We start from the raw sequence: 25,604 nt of genomic DNA, 5'->3' as shown, positions 1-25,604 counted from the left end.
TTAAAGGGGTTGTCCCTCCATAACAACCTGTCTACATGCCCTATTGTTGCCCATAAAATAACAATCCTGAAGTATCTTTTCTTAGACCTCCGTGCAGAACTTGTGCTGTTCCTCTGTTATTCCTCCTGCAAATGTCTGAATAAATTGTCAACTGGGTGTTACCATTCCCCTTGTCAATAAAGTGTGTCCTTATTGGACAGTCCCACAGAATCACACCCCTTTATCAAGGGAAATGATAACACCCAGTTGCCATTTATTTCTTATATTTCCAGGAGGAATAACAGAGGGACGACACAACATAGAATTTTAGACAAAAACGCTCCAGAATTGCTATTTTATGGGGAACACAAGTATTTACTAAAACAGACATGTGAGGAAAGATTACCGGTACTCTTTAACATAGCAGCCGTTTTTAGCATGAACCTATGTGATATACCATATCGATCTGCTACCCGTGTTCTGTTCTATGACCTCAGTCCTAGTTTACAGCAGTCATTATTCCGCTACTAGCTTTTTCCTTTATTTTTATAGAATAGTTAGTATGTCTAATTGTTCTTTTATTTCATTTTTTTTTTGTTGAACTCTTTTATTTCCATGTAGACAACATAATTGTACATTTATCTATTATACGTTTTTACAGAATTGCCTGAAAGCAGGTGACTGATCAATGCTCAGCAGAGACGTTGCATCCTTCATCTCGCTGACAGTCTTTGGCAGCTGTCATTGAATTCAGAGTTTCTTGTTTTTTCTTTCTATTTTTTTTTTCTTTTTGTGAAAGTCTTACAAGAAAAGATGCGCTTCATTGTAAAATGTGTAAAGTGCTTTCTAAACTAATTTACTGCTCTGAATGCTGCGTAGAAGGTGCAGGAGAATTGATGTGGATGTTTGTGTAGGAGGTTATCTTGGTGATGTAAGCAACATGCAAAAAATTACATTTGAAACAATTGAACCCAATAATGAAGGATTTTGCTATCGACTGACAAGTTTAGGCACAGAAGGCAAAGAATATATATAGTGTATATAGTGGCACACAGCCCCCTTGTAGATAGCACCCCCCCTTCCTGTATATAGCGCTAGACATCCCACCTGCATATAGCGTTTCGTCCCAGGTCCGAATGGAAAAAACTCCTCCTCAGATGCATTCTGCGCTGTGAAGAGGAGGAGGCGAGAGCGAGCGACGGAAGACACGGCCATCACTCGGAACACATTCAAGGGATGGCCGTGTATTACCCAGCCCCATAGACTTCTATGGGAGCTGAGCGGCCGGGAGAAAATAGGGCATGTCCCATTTTTTGACAGCCTGGTTTCCTGGGCCGTCAAAAAATCTGTCGTGTGAATAGCCCAATTTGGGGTCTGTTTTTTCTACTGCGACTGTGTGACGGACGTTTTTTGAATGGCCGTCGCACGGCCGGGAAACCCTGTAGTGTGAATAGGGCCTAAGACTTATGTCCATGGTGTCAGTCTAACCCTTCTTGCACATGACCAAGATCGGGCCATGAAAAACGGTCCGAGTGTTGGCTGGATTTCCCGGCCCGACCACGGTACAGGTGAACGGGACTCCTGGCATCATAGACATTTTATGATCTTAGGAGTCTGCCTCCTCACGAAACTGCTGTTTCTTACTGAACAAAATGATACAGTACCGAACAGCAGTTCTGCGGGGAGGCAGGGACTCCTAGCATCATAAAATGTCTATGATGCCAAGAGTCCCGTTCACCTGTACCCCGGACGGGGCCTGGGAAGTCCAGCCGACACTCGGACCGTTTTTTATGGCCCGAACTCGGTCGTGTGCAAGAGGGGTAAGGCCTCATGCTCACGTCAGTGAAATGGTTCAGTGTGCTATCCATTTTTTAACGAATAGCACACTGACCCATTCAGTTCTATAGGGCTAAGAACACTTCCGTTTTTTTAACGGAACGTGTGGCCATTCCGACAAAAGTAGAACAGGTCCTATTCCTGTCCGTTTTTGACGGAACAGTCTCGGCTATTCCGTTCATTTGGTTCGTTGAAACAACGGACTGCACACTGCACATGCGGTCCGTGTTTTACGGATCCGTCGTTAGCGGCCGTGTGACGGGCAATGGATGTGTGCATGAGGCCTAAAAGCAAATCTTGTGAAGTCTGATCCTGCAGTCCTGTGTTATTCTCTTCCATCTGCCCCTTCTCCTATAAAGAACGAGCAGATGAAAGTGGGTAACTCATGACTGCAAGCTCAGACTACACAGAGTTTGTTTGTAGTCTGTAACCATGGAGACACACAGGTCTCATAACTTCAAAAGCTGCATAATTATAAAGTAAACCTGCCGTACAATGGCGGTGTAATACTGCCATTATCAGCCCACATAATACCACCGTATAGTGCCCAAATAATATGAAGTATTGAAATAATACCCCCACATAATACTTCAATATAGTTCCTACATAATACTGCAATTCAATTCCTAAATAATACCACCATACAACTTCATCTCATACATTGGCAGTTCAGTGCAGATTTTGAGCCAGAACTATGGGCTGTTTATACTTTTTATGGCTATTATTATCAGCGCTGCTCTTACTTGCCCAGTAAAAACTATTTTAAAAGACTAAATATTTAAAACCTCATTGACTCCTAATGTTTAATAATTAAACATTGATGTTAATTGCCGGTTATAGTAGTTTATTGCTAGTAAATTAAAGATAAGTTATTCAATATTAAAATATAGTCCATTTCCTGGTAAAGAATGTCATTGGAATTAGAAAATGACAGAATTGATAATGTGTAACACTAAATCAAATTCTCGTAGCAGCTCCGCAGTTACACTAGATGCCAATGGGAGTAAGAATTTCTCTGGTTGCTTTTTAATAAAGAGAAGTTTGTTCAAATAAACCTCAAGCCCAATGTCCCCCTCTGCACACCATTTTGTTTATTTAGTCTAATAGAGTCACCATTGATTCATTTAATAATTTGTTGCAATGATTATTTTGATAGTTTATCTTTATAGAGAGAAAAACTCTATCCTCCTGTTACAGAGCTCCAAATCCACCTTCACACAGACTACTACATAGAGCATAGAAGTGACATCAGGGAGATTCCAAGAAGCGATGTATCAAGCGGAGTGCATTGCGAAACACTGTTTTACATATGCCCCACCCATTTATATAGGGCACTCCCAACCTAAGGCTGTGCTTACACGTTACACACGATGCGACTGAAGTGCATGTCGGCGCAGTTTTAAAATTGAGTCCAGTTAAAAGCAGTTTGGTGGTTAATGGATGTGCGGTAATGTGACTATTAGGGTATGTTCACACTGCCAAATTACGGACGTAATGTGAGTGTTTTACGCCTGGAATTACGTCCGAAATTACGGCTTGAATGCGTTGACAAACATCTGCCCATTGAAAGCAATGGGCTGACGTTTGTCTGTTCACACGAGGCGTATATTTACGCGTCGCTGTCAACAGACGGCGCATAAATAGACGCCCGCGCCAAAGAAGTGTTTTGTCACTTCTTGGGACGTAATTGGAGCCGTTATTCATTGACTCCAATGAAAAGCAGCGCCAATTACGTCCGTAATGGACGCGGCATTCAAGCGCCTGCACATGCCGTTACGGCTGAAATTACGGGTCTGTTTTCTCCTGAAAACATCCCCGTAATTTCAGCCGTTACGGACGCTGTCGTGTGAACATACCCTTAGCTGCAATACCACTCGCCTGCAATGTTGGAGCACAGATAGATAGATAGATAGATAGATAGATAGATAGATAGATAGATAGATAGATAGATAGATAGATAGATAGATATCTGTGTGCTGTATAAATGTGCAGTCACATGCGTTCTTGCACCTGTATACACATTTTGTTTAATTTTGCTGGAATGTGTGGATCAAAATTTCTTATGTATTGCATATATGTGGGGTTAGTGACTGCCTCCATTTTTTTGATGTTGCACTCCTCCCAATCTGCCCTGGGTGATTCTAATTAGTTTAAAGCTGGTTCCTACCATCCCCAGAAATATGTGGGTTTAGTCCCAGTTCTGGGTGTATGAGCAGCATAGGGTTGCACCTCATAGAGGTCGCCTTGTCATGGCGGGTGGGCTCACACAATTTGATCAAAATGTGCGCTAAGAACCTCCCTATTGTAAGTAGATTCAGCAGCAATGCATATTTATTTATTCATAGTGTTTAGGTGCCATTGGGGTTTGCAGAGTGCTGTCGCCATTTTCTTGTGTACTGTATTGTTTTGCAGTCACAGCCGTACTTGCACCAGTATACACGTTTTGTTTCATTTTTCTGGAATGTGCTGTTCAAACTTTCTTGTCAGATAGATATGAGCTATATATATTTGAGATAGATCATAGATAGATAGATTTGAAATAGATAGATTTGTGATAGATATAAGATAGATAGATAGATAGCATTTTCCCTCTCTATCTATCTATCTATCTATCTATCTATCTATCTATCTATCTATCTATCTATCTATTTAAAACAGCATCAGTAAAAAAATAAAAAAAAGTTACTGACTGCAGAGCTTGGGGTAAATTTTTAGTGATATAGTAGTTTTTGTTTGTGTATGTGTGTTGGACGATAGATATTGACAAAATAGAAAGACCCTGGATGCTGGTGGGCAATGGAAACTCAAGGAAAAACTGTTGCGCCTCGGCACACTAAACACCCTGATTCCCAGCAGGCACAACGGATGATAGATATCGGAGCGAATAACACCGAATTCTCCACATCATGTCCATTGTATTTATATTTGTGATTGACCAGTGTTACACGTGTAGGAAACCATTCTAAACTTCCATAGAAACTAAAATTTGGGCTAATTTATTATTGTTCTTTTTTATCTACAGGTAATTTGGGTATGTAATTTGTGCCGAAAACAACAAGAAATCCTCACTAAGTCAGGAGCCTGGTTCTACAACAGCGGGCCAAACACAGCACAGAAGGCCGGTGAAGAGGCTCAAGCAGGGCTCCAGAACGAAGAAGCACCTCAGGAGAAAAAGGCTAAATTACAAGAGCAATCCCAATACCAGGGACCCTCAGGGGACTTAATTACTCCACCCTCAGAAAAGAGCCGATCACAAGGGATCGTAAGGCAAGACTCCATTAAAAATGGGTCTGGGGTGAAGAACTCAACTGCAAGTGATCTGCCATCGGACAGGTAATGATGTGTCTTCTCTCTATAGCAATTGAAACTTTACTAATCTGGATTTTATTACCCACCGGCTATTGTATTCTGCCAAAAAAGCCAATTTTATCACCACCAGATTGTGTATGCATACATAGATGTGGACACGAATGTTTAAGAATTTCAGACAAAAGGAATTTTTGGTACTTTGTGCTTCTGACCCATTAATGTTCTATTCATTATACTTTAAATATGAGGTTCTTTTTGCAGATTTTGATCACATTTCCCACCTGCTACAACAGGACAACCATTTTTGGATGGGTACTAGTTGTACAGATATAATGTTAGTGTAGGGACTCATCCAAGGGTGTACATACCAATGAGATAGCCCATATGAATGATATGGGGCTCATGGAGAGAGGACCCAATCTTGCGTGGTTCCTCACCCTTTGCTATTAGAAACTATGCTGACAATGGGTTGGGGACTTGGCCCATGAGTGATAGAATTAGGGCGGGAGAGGAAATAAACACCAGACCCTTCTGTCCTTGGTGGTAGAAAACGAACTCAACAATGATGATGCTGGGTTTACACGTCGCCGTCAAAATGCAATTTTTGTCGCAAAACACGACAAAACAGCAGCCTTATGCAAAAATCACGGAAGAAATGGTGCGCCAAAAATTTTTGGGACGTGTTATCCAAGCTTTAAAGTTTTGACTTAAAATTCAACCAATTCCATATGTAAGGGTTCAGTTTTTTACTGATTTTGAAAATATTGGCTCCAGTACAACCCTAGTATTACATGATCCAATATGGGTGCATTGGCCGTAATATGTACAGCAGATCCAGATAATATCCTTATTATTTGCAGCAGTTGATCTGAGCTTCGATTATCTAAAATACTGATTGACACTTGTATTTAAATTTTTATAGGTATTTTTAACATTCATTATAATAGCTAAGGATCCATGGTTAGAACATAGCATTCAGCTAATCATTTGACATTTGAAACATCAGTATGGGCTCGATAGCTAATTAATGGGTTGAGTCTGCGTTATAAAATGTCAATATATATGTTGCTGCGTAAACCTGTTTTTGTAATTACAGTGGGAAATTCTGTGTTTGCTGGATTTTAGCTTACTGCAATATATAAGGAGTGTAATGAGGATGGGGGAGCATGGAGGGCTTAAAGGGAATGTCTCATTTATTTAATTTTGCATACAGTAATTAGATGTAAGTCTGAAGAGGAAAAATAATAATGTGTTTGTTCTTTTATGTATTTGTTCTTTTTTTTTAAATGTTGTAGCTTCTAATTTTTTCGTATCAAAAACTTTCCTGGGGGTGGCCATATTGAAGACATACACTTCCTTCCTCTATTGTCTGTACAGAGAAGGGACATGCAGCAGGGTGGGTATGCTTTATGGCAGCTGAAATGCATGGGACCCAATTGACAGAGAAATGTTATAGGCTAGAGATGGAGTACAGCCCCCTCCCCCAAAGATCAGGGAATGACAGGGGAGCTGTATACAGACCATTATCTGTGTGTATAGTGTTGCTACACTGCCTAATCTAGCCCCCAGTAGTACAATAGAGCTCTCATCAAATTCCCTGCCCGCTAATGATAATGAGATGACTCTGCTCATTCTATCCCAGTCTATATAGCAAAGCTGACAGGTGAGCTACAGAAAAAATTAACCGTCAGCCTATTGTGACTGCCGTAGCAGCCAGGGTGTTAGCTGGAATATATCAAGAGGATTTTTTATGTGGATAGTCACATAAAAAGTTAAGTAATTGTAAAAAAAATATATGTTCATAATAGTATGTAATTTTCTGATGATACATTACCTTTAATATTTTACGGAAAATATATATACAATATCCTAATTTAATAATTAAAGTGAGAGGATTGCGCCTCATTATAATATAGCCTGGGCATCAAGCGTATGGTGCCTCATTTATACAGCATGGGCAGAGAGCATGGTGCCACATTTATACAGAATGGGCAATGAGAGGATGGTGCCACATTAGATATAGCATGGGCAATGAGAGGATGGCTCCTCATTTATACAGCATGGGCAGAGAGAGGATGGCTCCCCATTTATACAGCATGGGCAGAGAGAGGATGGCTCCCCATTTATACAGCATGGGCAGAGAGAGGATGGCTCCCCATTTATACAGCATGGGCAGAGAGAGGATGGCTCCTCATTTATACAGCATGGGCAGAGAGAGGATGGCTCCCCATTTATACAGCATGGGCAGAGAGAGGATGGCTCCCCATTTATACAGCATGGGCAGAGAGAGGATGGCTCCTCATTTATACAGCATGGGCAATGAGAGGATGGTGCCACATTAGATATAGCATGGGCAATGAGAGGATGGCTCCTCATTTATACAGCATGGGCAGAGAGAGGATGGCTCCCCATTTATACAGCATGGGCAGAGAGAGGATGGCTCCCCATTTATACAGCATGGGCAGAGAGAGGATGGCTCCCCATTTATACAGCATGGGCAGAGAGAGGATGGCTCCCCATTTATACAGCATGGGCAGAGAGAGGATGGCTCCTCATTTATACAGCATGGGCAATGAGAGGATGGCTCCTCATTTATACAGCATGGGCAATGAGAGGATGACTCCTCATTTATACAGTATGGGCAGAGAGCATGGTGCCACATTTATACAGCATGGGCAATGAGAGGATGGTGCCACATTAGAATATAGCATGGGCAATGAGAGGATGGCTCTTCATTTATACAGCATGGGCAGAGAGGGGATGGCGCCTTATTTATACAGCATGGGCAGAGAGGATGGCGCCTCATTTATACAGCATGGGCAGAGAGGATGGCGCCTCATTTATACAGCATGGGCAGAGAGAAGATGGCGCCTCATTAATACAGCATGGGCAGAGAGAGGATGGCGCCTTATTTATACAGCATGGGCAGAGAGAGGATGGTGCCTCATTTATACAGCATTGGCAGAGAGAGGATGGTGCCTCATTTATACAGCATGGGCAGAGAGAGGATGGTGCCTCATTTATACAGCATTGGCAGAGAGAGGATGGTGCCTCATTTATACAGCATGGGCAGAGAGAGGATGGCGCCTTATTTATACAGCATGGGCAGAGAGGATGGCGCCTCATTTATACAGCATAGGCAATTTTCTAAATTCTTCAACTCCAAACTAAAGCAGGAGAAAAAAAAAGTTAATAATAAAACATTTGTAGAATAAAGCTGATGTGCCTTGTGAAGACGTACAATGCCCCCTGGTCCTCTTTAATTCTGCAGCTGCACAATGAGAGGCCTTCACAATGCAACCCAACCAAATGCTCATCATTTACTGCTAGTTTCTGAACTACTATATTCATGGTTTCTGTTGATGGCGACCGTCTGTTTGTCTTCTCCGCGCATAGCGACATTTTCACATGTTCCTTTTCCTCCTCCACATGACAATGCTGAGATGTACCAAAGAGAAGTGATTGAAAGACACATCCCGCTATATTCAATTCATGCATGCTACTATTGCCGCTTTTGAGCTTTCAGATAGCCGCTTGCTGCATCATTGTAAGATTTCTATACACTTTCTTTATAACCTGAAATAAGTGACTGGGAACCACTCGCTGTACCTTCGATGACACAGGGCGCTTTTAGTGTTATTTGCCAACATTAACTATTACTATTAACCCAAGACCGCACATTTTTTTTCTATAAATTCTTTACATTTTTTCCTTGTCTAGATACCATTGTTCTTACTTATTTTTACCAACAGTAAGGCTCCACATCTGCATCGGAGGCTCCATTAGAGGCCTACAATGCAGATCCGGCCGAAAGTACCAAAACCAATAGCGCAGTATTGCGCACTGTTGTTTCTAGTAAAACTACGAGCACCCTGACGGAAACCGGATGGAACCCATTAAAATCATTGAGAAGAAAAAACGGAAATACCGATCGCAGATCTGAACATTTCCTAAGTGACTGTGCTTTAAATGTGAATACCACTTCACACATCCTTAGGCTAGGTTTACACGTCACGGTCAAAATGCATTTTTGCCAAAAAATGCAGCAAAACTGTGCCTGTTGTGCTACAATTTTCACAAAATGGCACAGTTTTGCCCCGGTTCACGGCAAAAAACACCTTTTGACGGCAACGTTTGAACTCAGCCTTAAAATTCTAAATCTTTGGGGCATATTTACGAACGATGGTGTTTTATATGCCAGTATTTGTCTAAAGCCCGCAGGAGTTAGATGCAACTAATTTATTAAGGGGTGTATGTCTCAGATGCATCTTGTGCTGTTTGTGCGCCAGAAAATGAAATCGGTACCAGCATGGTTGAGCATGCGCGCTTCCGCTCCATTCAAAGTCTATGTGAATGACAGAAACTACAAAGTACAGTGCTCAGCTGTCCCTGTCAGTCCCATCGCCATTGAATGGAGCAGCGTGCGCATGCTCAACCACCGCTCCATTCAAGCTCCTCCTTACTGCAGGGGGTGCAGTGAGGAGGAACGGGGGTTAGGGCCCCCTATTCTTGCGATTGGTGGGGGTACCATCGGTGAGGCCCCCAGTGATCAGACAAGTATCACCTATTCTTTAGATAGGTGATATTTGTAAATTCTGGGACAACCCCTTAAAGAAATGAATCTGACCACTCTCCAGTATCTCGTGGACATCAGTAGTTATTTGAGATATTTCTCCATCCTTAGACCCCTAAAGTGAACAGATAGAAAGGATCCCAGGGTTATATTGCTCATTTCTGATTTCTTCGCCAACTGTGGGTTTACCTTAGGTCAGTGATGCCCTAGTGGCAGCCTGGGGGTCACATGTGGTCTTCATGTGCCTGATGTGTGGCCGCCAGTAAAAGGCAAGTTCATATGATGCAGCTGCTTCCCAAGATAATGATCAGGCATAAGCTCTCCTGTACAAAGAAAAAGGGGTTCCCTTTGTCATCTGCCCGTAAGCCCTGGCATTGCGATCACCAGGGCTGACAGTTTTATACAGCCCCCAGATCTGTCCAGTATAATTCTCTTTTATGAAATACCTTAGATATCCGCTTTGTAGACCTAAAAATAAAATAATTATGGCTGACGCAATGCAGTGAGGCAAGAAACAAAAAATTCTTGTGGACAAAATTGACTTGGTCCTTAAGGGGTTAAAACAAAAATAATTGTGCTCCATACTGTCTATTAGATTGCATGCAAGGGACTGGGCTAATCATTCCAATGCCCCCAATTACCGGTGAATGATTCCCTGGAGAGCTGCTCTATGACTAGTAGTCCCCGCTTTCATCAAATTAGCAGCTAGAAAGCCAAGGGCCCATATACCGTTCTTGCACAGGGCCCTCCGCTATTCGAGCCCGCTACTAGTAACATGCTTTTGATGCCATTTTTTATTTTCTTACATTGGCCTAATTGTCTGCCCTGTTCATTCCTATAGAAGGTGATATTTTTCCGCACATCCTTGTCTCTGCAGCACGTGTGTATCAGTAACAAGTGTAAATGTCACCCAGCCATCGACTGCATCTGGTAATTGTATTTCGGCTAATCCACACCTCACAGAAAGGTCACGGTCATCAATTAATAACAATGGCATAAAAACAAAAGTTTCTTCATGCCATATCTTACTGTGGAATTGATTAAACACTTGGGTGGAAGAACGTATGGAAGGAATAAAGAGGAAGGACACAGAAATGTTTGAATAGACTCTATAGAGAACTTTTTTGAAAACCAGTTCTCGGAAACACTAAAAGTAAGAAGGGGCGAGGAGGCGTTTGTCTTGATGTGCCTCCCTTGGTCAAGAGCTATGTTAGGCATGGTCCTTCGCTTTCGAGGACCACTAGCGTTTATTGACCAATCCAACTGGTTCCTCTTGCGATACAAGCCAATAGTAAAGGGTCCTAGCAGCGGGATCCTCTCTGAGATAGTTCTACACAAGGGTTTTACCTATTGGTCATTATATAATTAATTTCAAGGATTCTAAGGACCTACCCTTGACCCTATAAATCTTGTGATTTTTCAGCCAATCTGTTACCTCCCAGTTGACTTCCAGCTACTTTGAAAAAGTGGAGGGTTCATGTTTGCTTGCTAAGATCCTTCAGACTTGTGCACTGTCCATTTAATTAAGTCTGACCTTAAAGAGGATCTGTCACTAGCTTTAGTAATGCCCAATCTCCTAGCTAATGTAATAGGCGCTGTCACACTGATAATACTAGTGAAAATTGTGTCCTAAAATGTTTATTATATGAAAAGTTATGAGCTTTTTTCTAAATAAGCAAATTAGACTATACTAGACCAGTGGGTGTCAACACCAGCGATTCTCCTGGGGTGGAGCCTCCTCACAGCCTCTGACACTGTCCTATCAGCATGAAGCTGCTTCACACAGTGTGAGAGACTGAGGCTGGAGGGAAGGGGGATCACTTCAAATAGCCATATCTTAAGCTGTGGACCACCTAGAACAGTGCTCCTGGTGGCATATGAAAGATGCATATGAAAGATCTAGCAGTTCTAGCTGTGAAACAACCGGAGATATCGCCAGTTGAATACACAGTCAGGAATAGAAGCTGTATACAGGGAAGGGGGAGAAGCTGTATGCTGATTGGACAGAGTCATACAGGAAACATTACACCGCCCAGAGTGAAAAGAAAGTCACCTCCCATTTGGCTATTATAGCCAAATTAGCATATTCAGAAAAATTCTCAGAACTATGCAAATAATAAATGTTTTGGAAAACAAATCACACTGTAGTTATCAGCATCATAGCGCCTATTAGATTATTTAGGAGAAAAGGGAATAAATAAACAAGTGACCGATCCTCTCTAAGGGGCCGTGCTATAACCGAGCACCATTAATGCTTTGACTTTGTGATCACTGTTTTATTTCACGTGTCTCCAGCTCCGAGGACCTCCAGGACATTATTATATAAAGTGTTTGAGACTGATATTAGTAGCTCTTTTAATATGCCTTATAAGCTTTGTACTATAGGGTTCGAGGGCCTCTCAACCATCAGTGCATTTTTCTACAACTTTGATGTGCATTATTATACATTTAAAATCCCATTCCTATCCGTGTGGGTTGTATAAATTGATTATGTGGTCGCTGTGTGAGATTAGCTTTGACTCAGGTTTAAACATGTGGCTCAATGCAAAGATATGTGTAAGACAATTAACTTAAAGGATTTATGGGCCAAACAGAGATCTTTCTTAAGAACGCCTCATCAGTCTCCTTGCTGTTAGTCACATCCTTCTCCTCATCAGATCTCCCATTATCCTTCATAGAACAGTTTATATATATCATTCTTCTGTACCATTAAATCCTAACTCCTCTGCAGTAACTCTATAGTTTAGTGATTATGACATACCTTGGCAGAATCTATGTTTCTTTCTGTTTTTGTAGCAATATTCTTTTGTAGCTGTTTCAGGATATGTGAGTTCAGGTTGCCTAGCAACCACCACCGTCCTGTCTGGGTGACCACTATTTCATTACAAGTAGTTACATGTTCACTTACATCAACTGTCTATCAAACCCACGCCTGTTTTAGGTCCTTACCTAGGGATTATGAAAATATATATTTTAGCAAAATAAATCATCCAAACTCAGGATAAATTATATCATTTAGCAGGTGTCCTGTTGGCAAACTTGAGAGGGGAGAACATATATATATATATATATATATATATATATATATATATATATATATATAAAATGTTCTCTTCAGCAGGTGCCCTTCCTCCAGTGCCACCTATAGGTACTGAACTACTGTGCCTATAGGTAAATTTGGCCCTGCTTGTGAAATCCTGAATGTCTTCAGGATGAAATAGAAAGATTTGTTAGGGAAATTGTACATTCACCCCTCAGCTTCTAAAATATTGAAATTGCAGCAATAAGGAATAAGACTGGGGCTGAAATGGGAGACATATTAAAGTCTTATGAGGAAGATTAAATGCCTAATCTTCGAAGGATGATTCGATTTCTAACACTGTGTAGTATGTTAAAGTATAACGCTTTGACTTTTTCTGCGGCCATTAGACTCTTACGTATACGACACTGCTGCTTTCATTGAGTTAATGAACCAACTTTGTAATAAATCTGCACCCATAGGGCTTTGGCGAGCATTCTCCGTGTAGGCCATTAAGTGCGTACCCATTGATTTACTGATAGCGTACGTGAGATGCTAATAAACGCCCAAAGACCATTTATATAACTGTAGAATTATCTAAGATACTTAACAAATATCTTAAAAACAGGCCCAATAACAAAATAAATATAAATGTTTTACATTTGTGGTTAATCTGTACAGCCATTATCCAGTAGATATTTTTTTTTAGGTTTTTGCGAAGTGCTAACTTATTTCAAACTTTACTAATTATGACAATCCCGTTTCAATTGACCTTTTAGAGCAAGTTTTTGCTCTTGATCCTCCTCAATTAACTGGGCCGGATTATAGGGAAGGCAATTGTCCAGGGGCCTAGACCACCTAGGGGCCTCCTTCTCACATTTCTTTTTAGCTCTTTCAAGAAACTCCCAGCAGCAAAACATAGGAGTGGGAACTTCTCTCCCTTTATTCAGAGCTCTGACACTACTAAATCCAGCTTCCGCTTTCTTGTTTATCGCCTTTGGGAGAAGGGGATAGGCAGCTGCCAGAGCTTCGCTTATCTCTGGATGAACAAAGGATCAGGCATATTGAAAGGCAACACACCTGATACTTTTTTGCCCCAACAGCAGACATCGGGGGACTCTTGGGTTGCCAGCACACTTATTAGATTATTAGTGGATCCTGTTCACATTAGTAGGATATTCAATTATCTAATGTGGGTGGCCACGTGTATTATATAGCACTGTATTTTGGTTGGGGCCCAAAAGATGTAAAGTCCAGCGGCCACCAGCAACTTGATCAAACCATGAAGGTGAGAGTTCCATCCAGCTATGCTGGTGGCTCTGGAAGACCATCACTTTGCCCATTGAAAAGATAGGATGTATGGATGCCTGTTGAATTCAGTTGGCACCTTCCTGTGCTTTGCCTACTCACTGGGAAAATCAACAAAAACATTCTGCCCCCATTGCATTGACAGACACTTGAATGAGGGAAAAGCAGAACTTCCAACAGCTAGACCTTCCAGACATCACAGTCCTCTCGATTGGCCACATAGAGTATAATATAACATTTTTGCACCCAAGTGTGCTCACTTTATTTAATTTTTTTTATACGAACCAATTTTTTTTACTAACTCCAGCAAATAGTATTATGTGATATTACTGGATCCTACAGATCCTTTATTTTTTTACAAAGTGATTTTGGTCTGGCAACCCTAGTCTCACAATTCTTCTCCATGTACCAGGCGCTCCTTCGTGGATTTGTAAAGGACGAACCAAGAGGAGTAAGTAGTAAATAAGCAATGCCCACCATGGTGAGTCCTCTTATTAATAAAACTTTTTGGGGGGATATCACCAAAAACTCCCAAAGATGGCGACTTGGGCTCCTTTGTTATAAACATATATAATATTATTACTTACTCTGTAAGAAAATTCAGGCTCCTGATGAAAACGTGAAGGTGCCTGACTTTTTTACACATTGCCCTAATTATCACCCATTGTTTATGAAGTGCCCAAAACACGATGACACGACAAAAATGTTTTGTAATTGGCACTTTCAGCAACACTGTATGGGAATGCACTGAGCTCATTACAAGTGCGACAACCAGAAGAGTCACACAATCTATAATTATGTTCTTGCCCTTGTTTGACCTAAAGTCCTAAAGGAACACAAAATGGACAGTAAAAATTTTGAGTCGAAGATTCTGGTTCTTTTCAATTTTAGATTAATAGTACAAATTTGTTGTGTGATAGCGTGAAGATATTGTATTGCACAATAAGTTTTACTTGAATTTTAAATGTCTACACCAGTATTATTAAACAAGGGTTCTGTGGAAGGCTGACATTTTTGGAACCTACCTAGGGGTTCCTCAGAAGACCGCAACAGGAAGAGCTGTCACTTTTAGGCTCAATGCACACGATGTGTATTACGTGTGATTTTGCCGTGGCGATTTGCGTGCGGCAAATCCGCAGCGTAATACAGTACCATCATAGTTAATGACACCATAACTCAAGTTTAGACCACGGTGTTGGCACAGTGGTCAAGGTCCTTAAGGCCCCAGGGGAATTGCACCTTTTTTTCCATGCTATGATCCAGCCCTGAGTCGAGTTACCCTTTAGGACCTCTCTTTATTGGGATATATTAAAAAAATTCTACACAAGTTTGGTAGGACTGGGTCAAGGTTTGGGAAGATTTTCTCCTTACCATAATCCTGTAATAACCACTTATAATCTATACTATTTAATAGCGTTGCAATTTACATAAATTCATGCCAACCCTTGTGACATTTCCTGAGGAAGACTGAGAAAATACAGAGTACTGCTGCTGATTGGGGTAAATTTTGTACTAAATTCATTGCTTGTAAATGATCCCTAGAACCAAATTACTTCTAGCAAACCCTTTTATGGCCCTTCACAGCTGCCGGCATTTTTTTATTTTTTGTTTGGCAATATCTAAGTTGTTGATGTTCAAAAGACAAACCAGGAAGAAGAGCAGATAAGATTCTGCCACAGTGAAAGGCTGACACTGAGAAAATCAACCATCAAACTGCAGAAACAGTGGTGTAGAAATATCCCTCTTGTAAATAGTGCCACACACAGCCCCCCTTGTAGACCGCGCCACACACAGCCCCCCTTGTAGATTGCTGCACACACAGCCCCCCTTGTAAATAGCACCACGCGCAGTCTCCCCTGTTAGATAGCTCCACACACAGCCCCCCTTGTACATAGCACTATACACAGGCCCCTCTTATACATAGCGCCACACACAGCCTCCTCTTGTACATAGCGCCACACAACCCCCTCCCCGTTGTACATAGTGCCACACAACCCCCTCCCCCTTATACTTTGTGCCACAATTCCACCAGAGTGGAGAGCGGTAGAGGTAGCCTACTGCTACCACTCCCCGCTCTGCCTTGACGTCACTCACCGTTAGGAGAAGACAGGAGGTCTTGCAGCGGCATTCTGACTGGGGTCGGTGCCGGCCCAGGAGTGGACCATTCCAGTCACCTGAGCTGTCACCTGACCAGTGAGGTCAGAAGACAGGTCAGGTGACTGAACTGGTCCACTCCCATGCCGGCATCGACCACAGTCAGAACACCACCGCAAGACCTCCTGCCTCCTTCTGATGCTGATCGCTGCTGCAGTCGTCTGGCATGCAGGGCGCCTGTCAGCAGCGATCAGCTGTTTTGGTACATATGCAGCGCCCAGCAGGACATTTTTCAGACTGCCCGGAACAATGGGACAGCGTTGAGAAACCGGGACTATCCCTCAGGATCCAGGACAGTTGGGAGCTATGGTATTACGGATACAGTAGCGCTGCACCCAGGTCACTGTTTCTACAGGCGTTCTAGCTCACATTACTCTTGTCACTACTCTATCCTCCCATCACCCCTGTTAGTACTCTCCTGTGGACACCTCTCCGCTCACACTACACATAGACTGCCTGCTTGAATCGTTGCTGAGGCTGATGTGATCACAGGGCTTTATTGGCTAGTAAGCTCTTTCAATAGACGCACAAACATCTGTTTAGGTAAGATATTCAAGTAATTATAACTGACTATCTATCTATCTATCTATCTATCTATCTATCTATCTATCTATCTATCTATCTATCTATCTATCTATCTATCTCATATCTATCTATCTATCTATCTATCTATCTATCTATCTATCTATCTATCTATCTATCTATCTATCTATCTATCTCATATCTATCTATCTATCTATCTATCTCATATCTATCTATCTATCTATCTATCTCACTATCTATCTATCTCACTATCTATCTATCTATCTATCTATCTCATATCTATCTATCTATCTCATATCTATCTATCTATCTATCTATCTATCTATCTATCTATCTATCTATCTATCTATCTATCTATCTATCTATCTATCTATCTATCTATCTATCTATCTATCTATCTATCTATCTATCTATCTATCTATCTCTGCCTCCGTCTATCTGCACCTGTAAGTGACATCAACAGGGAGGAAGTAAAGGACTGCAGTAACTCAAGTCTCCTACTCTGCCTCATATTGAAATGAATAGAGTGTGCAGCCTGCAAGTGGATGAAGCTAATAAACAGCAGAGATAACTCAAGTTTTTAATTCTAGACTTGAAACTTGAATTTACACATGATGTGTATATCCTGAGAGGATCAGTGGAGGGACGCTTTACGTTGACAAGTAACCCTGGTCTTAAAGGGACATACTTTAGGCATATATGATAACCCATGGGTGGCAGTAATTTGTGTTACTTTGGTAGTGAACAGCAGCACTGCAGATCCAGTACTTTACTTAATTTCGAGGATCTCTGTCCTGCGTGTTAGAGGAGATCATATGGATATAGAGACCAGTCTGGAAGGAAGCAGAATATTTCCTAGAGCAGCATTTTGAATACTCTATAGAGCTGTGATGCATGAAGGTCAATTAGCAGAAGGTCACACTCGTTAGGCCGGGAGAAATGAGGACATGCATTAGTGTTAGCTACAAAGTGACATAGGAGCTAATGGATTTAAAGAATATTGGTAGCACGCTTAGGATCTATGATTGTAGTTTTATCTTTGTGTGCAAAGTTTTATTTAGTATAACATTGAATTGACAACTGACAAGGGAGCAGAGCCTTCTGGGACATGTAGTTTATTAGCTGCACTTGAAACATAAGATAAACCTGACAACATTGTTTATATAGAAAGGTACTTCAAATGACCAAATCTTGAGCCAAAGAGAAAGGTCATTGACCATTTTCTTTCATCAAAAATGACTTTCAAATCTAAGAAACGCGTGGCAAATGCAGAGAGGTGCACGGCTGTCTAAGATCTATATCTTGGCACAAAGATGCAAGTGGTGGCACAGTTAGATTTTTGCAGGCTCTTTGTGACTGGGCATTGCCAATAGAGCTTTGGAGTGATTCTGTTTTGCTAAATTCCTCAAAAAAGGCAAAACTTCTCTCATGCTGCACCACTAAGCTGACAAATTCATCTGGCAGGAGAAACAGTGTTTGGGGCTACCGTGGTGCCACTAGGTCATATACTTTACAATACTCACTGAATACCCAACACTGTGGGCAGCATTAGAAATATATTGTGCCTAATACTATGGATGACTGTAAGTCAATACGTAGGCCCGGGTTCCCACGGTTCGGATACGCTGCGTAAAAACTGTACAGCATATCCGACCTGGAACCCGCAGCACCTTCCGTCCGAAAAATTGCACCACATTGTGGTGTGGTTTTACAAACGGAATTTCCTCTGCGGGAAAAACCGCTGGGGAGAAAAAAAAAACGATCACACTTGACCCCTCCCTCTTCTCTCCGCATAGTCCAGCCTTCCTGGATGACATTGCAGCCTGTGATTGGCTGCAGCGGTCACATAGGATGAAATGTCATCCAAGAGGCCGTACTGCAGGAAGAAGTAGGAAGTTCTGGATAAGTATGATTTATACATTTTTTTCCTGAGTTGCGATTTTTGCGGCGGAATCGCTGCGAATCCGCCGCAAAAGTTGCAACACATGGCTTTCTGTTGGTGGTTTTGCACTCCATTGAATTCAAAGGGGAAAATCCACAACAGAAACGCAACGAAAACGCTGCATAAATTGACATGCTGCGAATTTAAATTCCGCACCACAGGTCAATTTATTAATGTGAGCGCTGCTGTATTTTTTCCGCAGAGTGGGCATGAGATTTTCTTAATCTCATCCACTTTTCTGCTACTGTAAATTCTGCAGAATTTCCGCACAGAATTCAGTTGAGAGGTTCCTTTCGAGAGAGATTCCGCAAGTTCATTTGAAGACATGTCACAGGTCTTGGTGGGTCTAGAGGTCACTGGATCATTAGCAGTGATCTGTCTGAGCGTGACCTCAAAAAGATACAAGGACACATATGTACTAGAAAAACAAAAAGTTGTTATTAAATCTAAAAAAAATGTAAAAATATATAAAAAAATATTTTGTAACCCATTCTGTTTTATGAGATAAATTGCATAACTGGTGCAAAAAAAACCAGAAGCATCGGTTATGTAATTCTCATAGGCTACATAGCTAATTCTATGGGAGTGAGCAGTGATCGCCTGTGGCTCTCCAGCTGTTGCAATACTACAAACCCCACCATGCCCTCTAAACCCCACCATGCCCTCTAAACCCCACCATGCCCTCTAAAGCCCACCATGCCCTCTAAAGCCCACCATGCCCTGAGCCTAAGGCATGGTGGGAGTTGTAGTTTTCGAAACAGTTGGAGAGACACAGATTGGAAATCATTGCCTTACAGTGTATGCAAAGTTAACTTTTTCCCATTCCACCTTAATTAAAATAATAAAATCCTGCTTTATCACTACTTGGCCCCAAGAATTTTTCTTGCATCTGATGAAATATGTCCAGACTGATGGTTGACGTCCACAAGCAACATCACAGTTGATCATCTGTCAATATTTGTGAATCCATCGTCTTCTGAAATTGTCACTTAGCGGAGATGCTTACAGTCAGCAGTTTTCCTAAAAGTTCCCTTTAATAACTACGTCAATGATTTTCCCATTGATGGATGTTGAAGGCCATTCTGAATATCTTTGGTTTCTATGTTTGACTTGAATCAATTCTACTTCTTTCTATATCTGAATATATTGGGGAATTTTCCTCACCAGTGTAGACCTTTCAGTTCACCAGGCTTGTAATATTATAAATGTTAATAGGAGTGCTGCTTAGCTTTTAGGGAGTATTTCCCCTTAACCAAAAAAGTCCATAGTAAATATAGATCATTTTGTGCTGATTAATTTCTTAATATATCCTTATAATGGTCAGAGCTTTGTTTGTCGGATACATAGCTCCAAATCCCCAGCATAGACATAGAGTTAAAGGGGTTGTCCACTACCGGACAACTAATGTCCTATCCACCGGATAATAGGTCATCAGTATATGATTGGTGCGGGTCCAACACCTGGACCCCGCAGCCATCAGTTGCTCCGGCTGCCTGCGGGCATTGGATGTCATTGCACAGTATGCAGTGTACGGAGCCGGAAGCAGTTGGCTCCGTACATTGCATAGCGGCCGTGCTGCAGAACTGCAGCTCTGCTCCTATTCACTTGAATAGAAGCAGCTCGGATGCTATTCCGTGACTGGAACCATCTTCTTCCCGCATGGACGGTCGAACCCCCGCAGAACATATACTGATGACCTTTCTGGTGGATAGGTCATCGGTAGTGGACAACCCCTTTAAATAATAACATTTTCAATGCCTGCAGCTGCCACTAGAGGGGGCTTAGGAGCTTACTGCATACTATTTATACAATGAACTTAGTATTAACACAGTATGCAGCAAGCTCATAAGCTCCCTCTACTGGTGGTTGCAGGCCATTAGAATTTTGAAGGTTACATACTAGTTCGTACGGTTGAAAAAAGACACATGTCCATTAAGTTATGTAAATATAAGTAATTTAGAAAAAAAAACACTCTTTACAGGGTGAGTGCACAATATATAAATGAGCCGGCTCACGCAGGAGTTGGCTCCCAGCTTCTGTAAGGTTGGTCCCGGCATTCTCATAAACCTTATTTAAACCAAGTTATCAAAGATCTCATGTTTTTACACTGTATGCCGTCATGGTTTGTGAATTCTAGCAGTATACACCTTTTAATTTTTTTAAATGACTTATATTTAGTTAATTATTTTTGCAGTGCAAAATATTTTTTTAAGTTAAGTAAAAACATACGTGACCTTCCCATAATAGTGCCATCAACTCTATGTCTATGCAGTGGATTTGGACCTTTGTATCAAACAAACCACGTCCCGACCGTTTTTATTATGTTTAACTTAAAAATTACAAATTGTTAATGGGGTTCTCCAGGCATCTTATATTGATGGCCTATCCTTAGTGTATGCTGTCAATATCAGATCCTTGGGGGTCCGACTCCCAGCACACCCTCAGCTAATTCAGGAGTTCTGGGTAAGTAGTAACTTTTTTTTTGTTGCGTTTTTTTTTTTAATGAACCATTTATCTATATTGTGAGCGCCGCGCATGGTATTCCCTGTCCAGCGGTAGTCTCTGTCCAGGGTGCTGAAAGAGTTAAGGGGCTGCACTGATCGGCAGTAACTCTTTCAGCACCCTGGACTGTGAGTAACGCTGGACAGGGAATAGCATGTGCGACGCTCACAATATCGTGTACACAGTGTGAACGGGTTTCAGTTTCCTCTCGGAAACTGAAACACGGAAGTGTACACGGAGTACACACGGAAAGCACATGGTTCCAATCACGGACACACGGATCCGTGAAAAACGGCCGTGAAAACGGTGATGGAAGTGTGCATGAGGCCTAAGTCTATGGGGCTCCCGTAATTACGGGTGACTATGTGTTTGCACCCGTAATTACGGGAGCTTTGCTAGGCGACGTCAGGGCATAGTCACTGTCCAGGGTGCTGAAAGAGTTAACTGATCGGCAGTAACTCTTTCAGCAACCGGGACAGTGACTACCGCTGGAGTTAAAAGTATTAAGAGTTAACTTACCCAGAACTCCTGCTTCTTCCTCCAGTCCAGCCTCCTGGGATGACGTTTCATCCCATGTGACCGCTGCAGCCAATCACAGGCTGCAGCAGTCACATGGACTGCTTTTAAACCAATGAAAAATCGGGCTGCAAACAAACTTTCCAAAATATATATTAGATTAGAGTTCCCACATGGATGGTCATCCAGCTCTCCCGACTCCTGACCGGCCGGTCTGTCTAGTGATGTAGTGATACGTTCACGACATTTGCCATATTTGTTATCCCGCAGCTTTCCCATCTTGAACTAAACAGGTAAAGTAAATTTCCAGTCAACTAGACAAAAACATTCTGGGTATGTGTCCGTAATAGAATTGCGTACGTTGTCGTTTTCGCTCCTATATACAGTGAATATTGTATGTGGACTGGACATTGTTCACTGAGCTCAATCTTGTAATAGTCCTAATGAGTTCTATGCTTCTTCCTATGTCAGCCCGGCTTAGCGGACGTCGTGGAGTGTGGATCAGTAATGTGCTCGGAGAATTTGTACTGTGACTTTGTGCTGTGCTCATTACATTGCAGTAATTACACGGCTTCTGTAGATTTGCTGCAGTGTTTTCTTTCGTTTCTCCGATTCTCTTCCTATTCTGTGACATCTCATTCATCTCTAAATCATTTCGATATAATATCATATTTACATTGGATAGTTATGAAATCCTAAATTTCATTGGCATTTAATTTCTTAGAACTTAAATTGTATTTGATCTATTTTATTATATTCCTTAACCCTTCACTGCTACAGGGGCTCATTCCACCTACATACTTGTATCATATATCTTAGCAGTATCTATGTTTATTACATTTTTGTAGTATTTGTGTATTATGTTGGTGGCTTTTATCCTTATTTTTTTATGGACTTGCCAGATCCCCCAAATTGTCCCTGGCTTGTACAGGGGAGGTCCCTTCTCTATGAACTCAAAATGCCCTGTGAAGCAGACAACCCATTTAAGGTATCCTAGCAACCACTTCTCTTCCTACCTGGGTGACCACTGTATGAGAACATGTGGCCACATATACTGAAGTAAACAGAAGGAGTTGAATAATAAGTGCTGTATAGTAGACTGCCTCTCCATGCTACAAAGACTTGATTTCGATTTCTCTATTTGAGGTATCAGGGATCATGTGAACATTGCACAATAAATCCGATTTCTGCAGGATCAAAATGGAGGAACAAGAAAGAATATTTTTTGTTCTATCTAGATCAGGGGTCTCAAGCACGCGGGCCGCATGCGGCCCCTGGGGCTGTCATCTGCGGCCCGCGGGACACAGAGCCGCTAGTATTGGCTCTACTCCGAGACTCTGGAATTCCCTGACATCGCTGTCCACATATGAACAGCGATGTCTGGGGCTTCCCCAGAGCCGGAGTCCCGAGCAGAGCGCTGGTGTCGGCTCTTCTCCGGGACTCTGTGGAATTCCCTGACATCGCTGCCCATATATGGACAGTGTGTCAGGGTCTTTCCCAGAGCGGAGCGGAGCGCTGGTGTCGGCTCTGCTCCTGTACTCTGTGGAATTCCCTGACATCGCTGTCCACATATGAACAGCAATGTCTGGGGCTTCCCCAGAGCCGGAGTCCCGAGCAGAGCGCTGGTGTCGGCTCTGCTCCTGGACTCTGTGGAATTCCCTGACATCGCTGTCCACATATGAACAGCGATGTCTGGGGCTTCCCCAGAGCCGGAGTCCCGAGCAGAGCGCTGGTGTCGGCTCTGCTCCGGGACTCTGTGGAATTCCCTGACATCGCTGCCCATATATGGACAGTGTGTCAAGGTCTTCCCCAGAGCGGAGTCCCGGGCAGAGCGCTATTATCGGCTCTGCTCCGGGACTCTGGGGAAGCCTCTGACATCGCTGTCCATACATCGACAATGATGTCAGGGGCTTCCCCAGAGCAGGAGTCCCAGTGATGTCAGGAGCACAGCTGGAGTCCCAGGAAGAGCCTACTAGCGCTCTGCCTGGGACTCCAGCTCTGGGCAAGCCCCTGACATCACTGGGGCAGCCTCTACAGAGGGCACTGGGGCAGCCTCTACAGAGGGCACTGTGGCAGCCTCTACAGAGGGCACTGTGGCAGCCTCTACAGAGGGCACTGTGGCAGCCTCTACAGAGGGCACTGTGGCGTTATCTACAAGCGGGTGTGTGACAGTATCTGAAGAGGACACTGGCATTATCTAGGGGTGTGTTGCATTATCTACAGAGGGCACTGTGGCCTTATCTACAGAGGGCACTGTGGCCTTATCTACAGAGGGCACTGTGGCCTTATCTACAGAGGGCACTGTGGCCTTATCTACAGAGGGCACTGTGGCCTTATCTACAGAGGGCACTGTGGCCTTATCTACAGAGGGCACTGTGGCCTTATCTACAGAGGGCACTGTGGCCTTATCTACAGAGGGCACTGTGGCCTTATCTACAGAGGGCACTGTGGCCTTATCTACAGAGGGCACTGTGGCCTTATCTAGGGGTGTGTTGCATTATCCACAGAGGGCACTGCGGCAGCATCCACAGAGGGCACTGCGGCAGCATCCACAGAGGGCACCGCGGCAGCATCCACAGAGGGCACTGCGGCACTATCTAAAAAGGGGCTGCCCAATCTTGACATGTGTGCTAACTGAGCCGCCGGACTGCATTTAGCGACACTTAGGCTATGTTCACACGGGGTATTATGCCGAGTTTTTTGACGCGGAAACCGCGTCGCAAAACTCGGCAAAAACGGCCCGAAAATGCCTCCCATTGATTTCAATGGGAGGCGTCGGCGTCTTTTTCCCGCGAGCAGTAAAAACTGCCTCGCGGGAAAAAGAAGCGACATGCCCTATCTTCGGGCGCTTCCGCCTCTGACCTATCATTGACTTCAATGGGAGGCAGAGAAAGCATATTTCGCGCTGTTTTATGCCCGCGGCGCTCAATGGCCGCGGGCAAAAAACAGCGCGAAAAACTCAGCGAAAATCGGCGTGCAGGGAGAGGAATATCTGCCTCAAACTTCCAAACTGAATTTTGAGGCAAATATTCCTCCTGCAAAATACCCCGTGTGAACATAGCCTTAAACTGGAAAGCTGGATTGTTGAAATAAGCACGTGGAGAAATATCTCAAATTTTAAACCTAGCGGTATTATTATAGTAATGTAGTATTATTATTCTAGTAATATAGTGTTATAGTAGTTCAAATAACTAATTGATTAACAATAATTTTGTATTGTATCAAATTTGAAAGTAATGCGGCCCGACCACTTCACATTTTTTCTATATGCGGCCCACTTACCCGGCCGAGTTTGAGACCCCTGATCTAGATGCTGGTAGGGAAGCTTAGGGGAGATGTTGTTTAGCAACCAGAGATGAGATTTAATGGTGGCGATACCCCTGTGGCAAAGTGCTTGTCATCAGCCTTTTGGGCATCAAACTGCTGGCATGGCACTGTAGGACTTTGAAACAAACCATGCCCTTGTTAAAATCATCAGGTAACCCTCTTTGCAGAATAATAAGTTTAATACCAGCGTGTGGTGTATGCAAATACATGTCCCATGTCCAAGATAACTCCTTGGACATGAGTCAAAACAGGTTTAAAGGACTTTTCTCACCAAGGCAACCCTTTATCTAAAAAAAAAAAAAAGCATCCCGGCAATCAGTTGAGGTTTCTTCCGGCCAAATATTTCCCTTGCAGCACCATCTATAGAAGAAATGTAGCATTACATTGTGCCTATTCAAATGAATGTGCAGTTATGTTATGCAGGGCCTGGTTGAGTCTCCCGGACTGGCCTATAAAAGGGGTCCTAAGCAGAAGCCCCTCTTCTCTATGATTACCATAAGTCCTAATAGAGCCCTGATCCGGCATATAGACAAGAAAAAGGAGGATGTCATGGTAGATCGCAAAGTATGAATGTATCACTATTGCTATGGAGCGGT

General features: G+C 42.7%; 1 protein-coding gene across 37 annotated transcripts in view; it reads left to right on the top strand.

Annotated features, from left to right (window-relative positions):
• RIMS2 (regulating synaptic membrane exocytosis 2) overlaps nucleotides 1-25,604 on the top strand; it is a 583,792-nt gene that overhangs the window by 171,845 nt on the left and 386,343 nt on the right. For all 37 annotated transcript variants that reach the window (XM_075825887.1, XM_075825888.1, XM_075825841.1 and 34 more), the window contains one exon: nucleotides 4,838-5,148. In XM_075825887.1, coding sequence (XP_075682002.1) covers nucleotides 4,838-5,148 — 311 coding nt within the window. The remainder of the gene's footprint in view (nucleotides 1-4,837; nucleotides 5,149-25,604) is intronic.

The sequence above is a fragment of the Rhinoderma darwinii genome, chromosome 5, assembly GCF_050947455.1.
Source record: "Rhinoderma darwinii isolate aRhiDar2 chromosome 5, aRhiDar2.hap1, whole genome shotgun sequence".
Taxonomy (NCBI): Eukaryota; Metazoa; Chordata; class Amphibia; order Anura; family Rhinodermatidae; genus Rhinoderma; species Rhinoderma darwinii.
The sequence above is the reverse complement of the archived record's forward strand: the minus strand, read 5'-3'. Positions and strand labels throughout refer to the sequence as shown.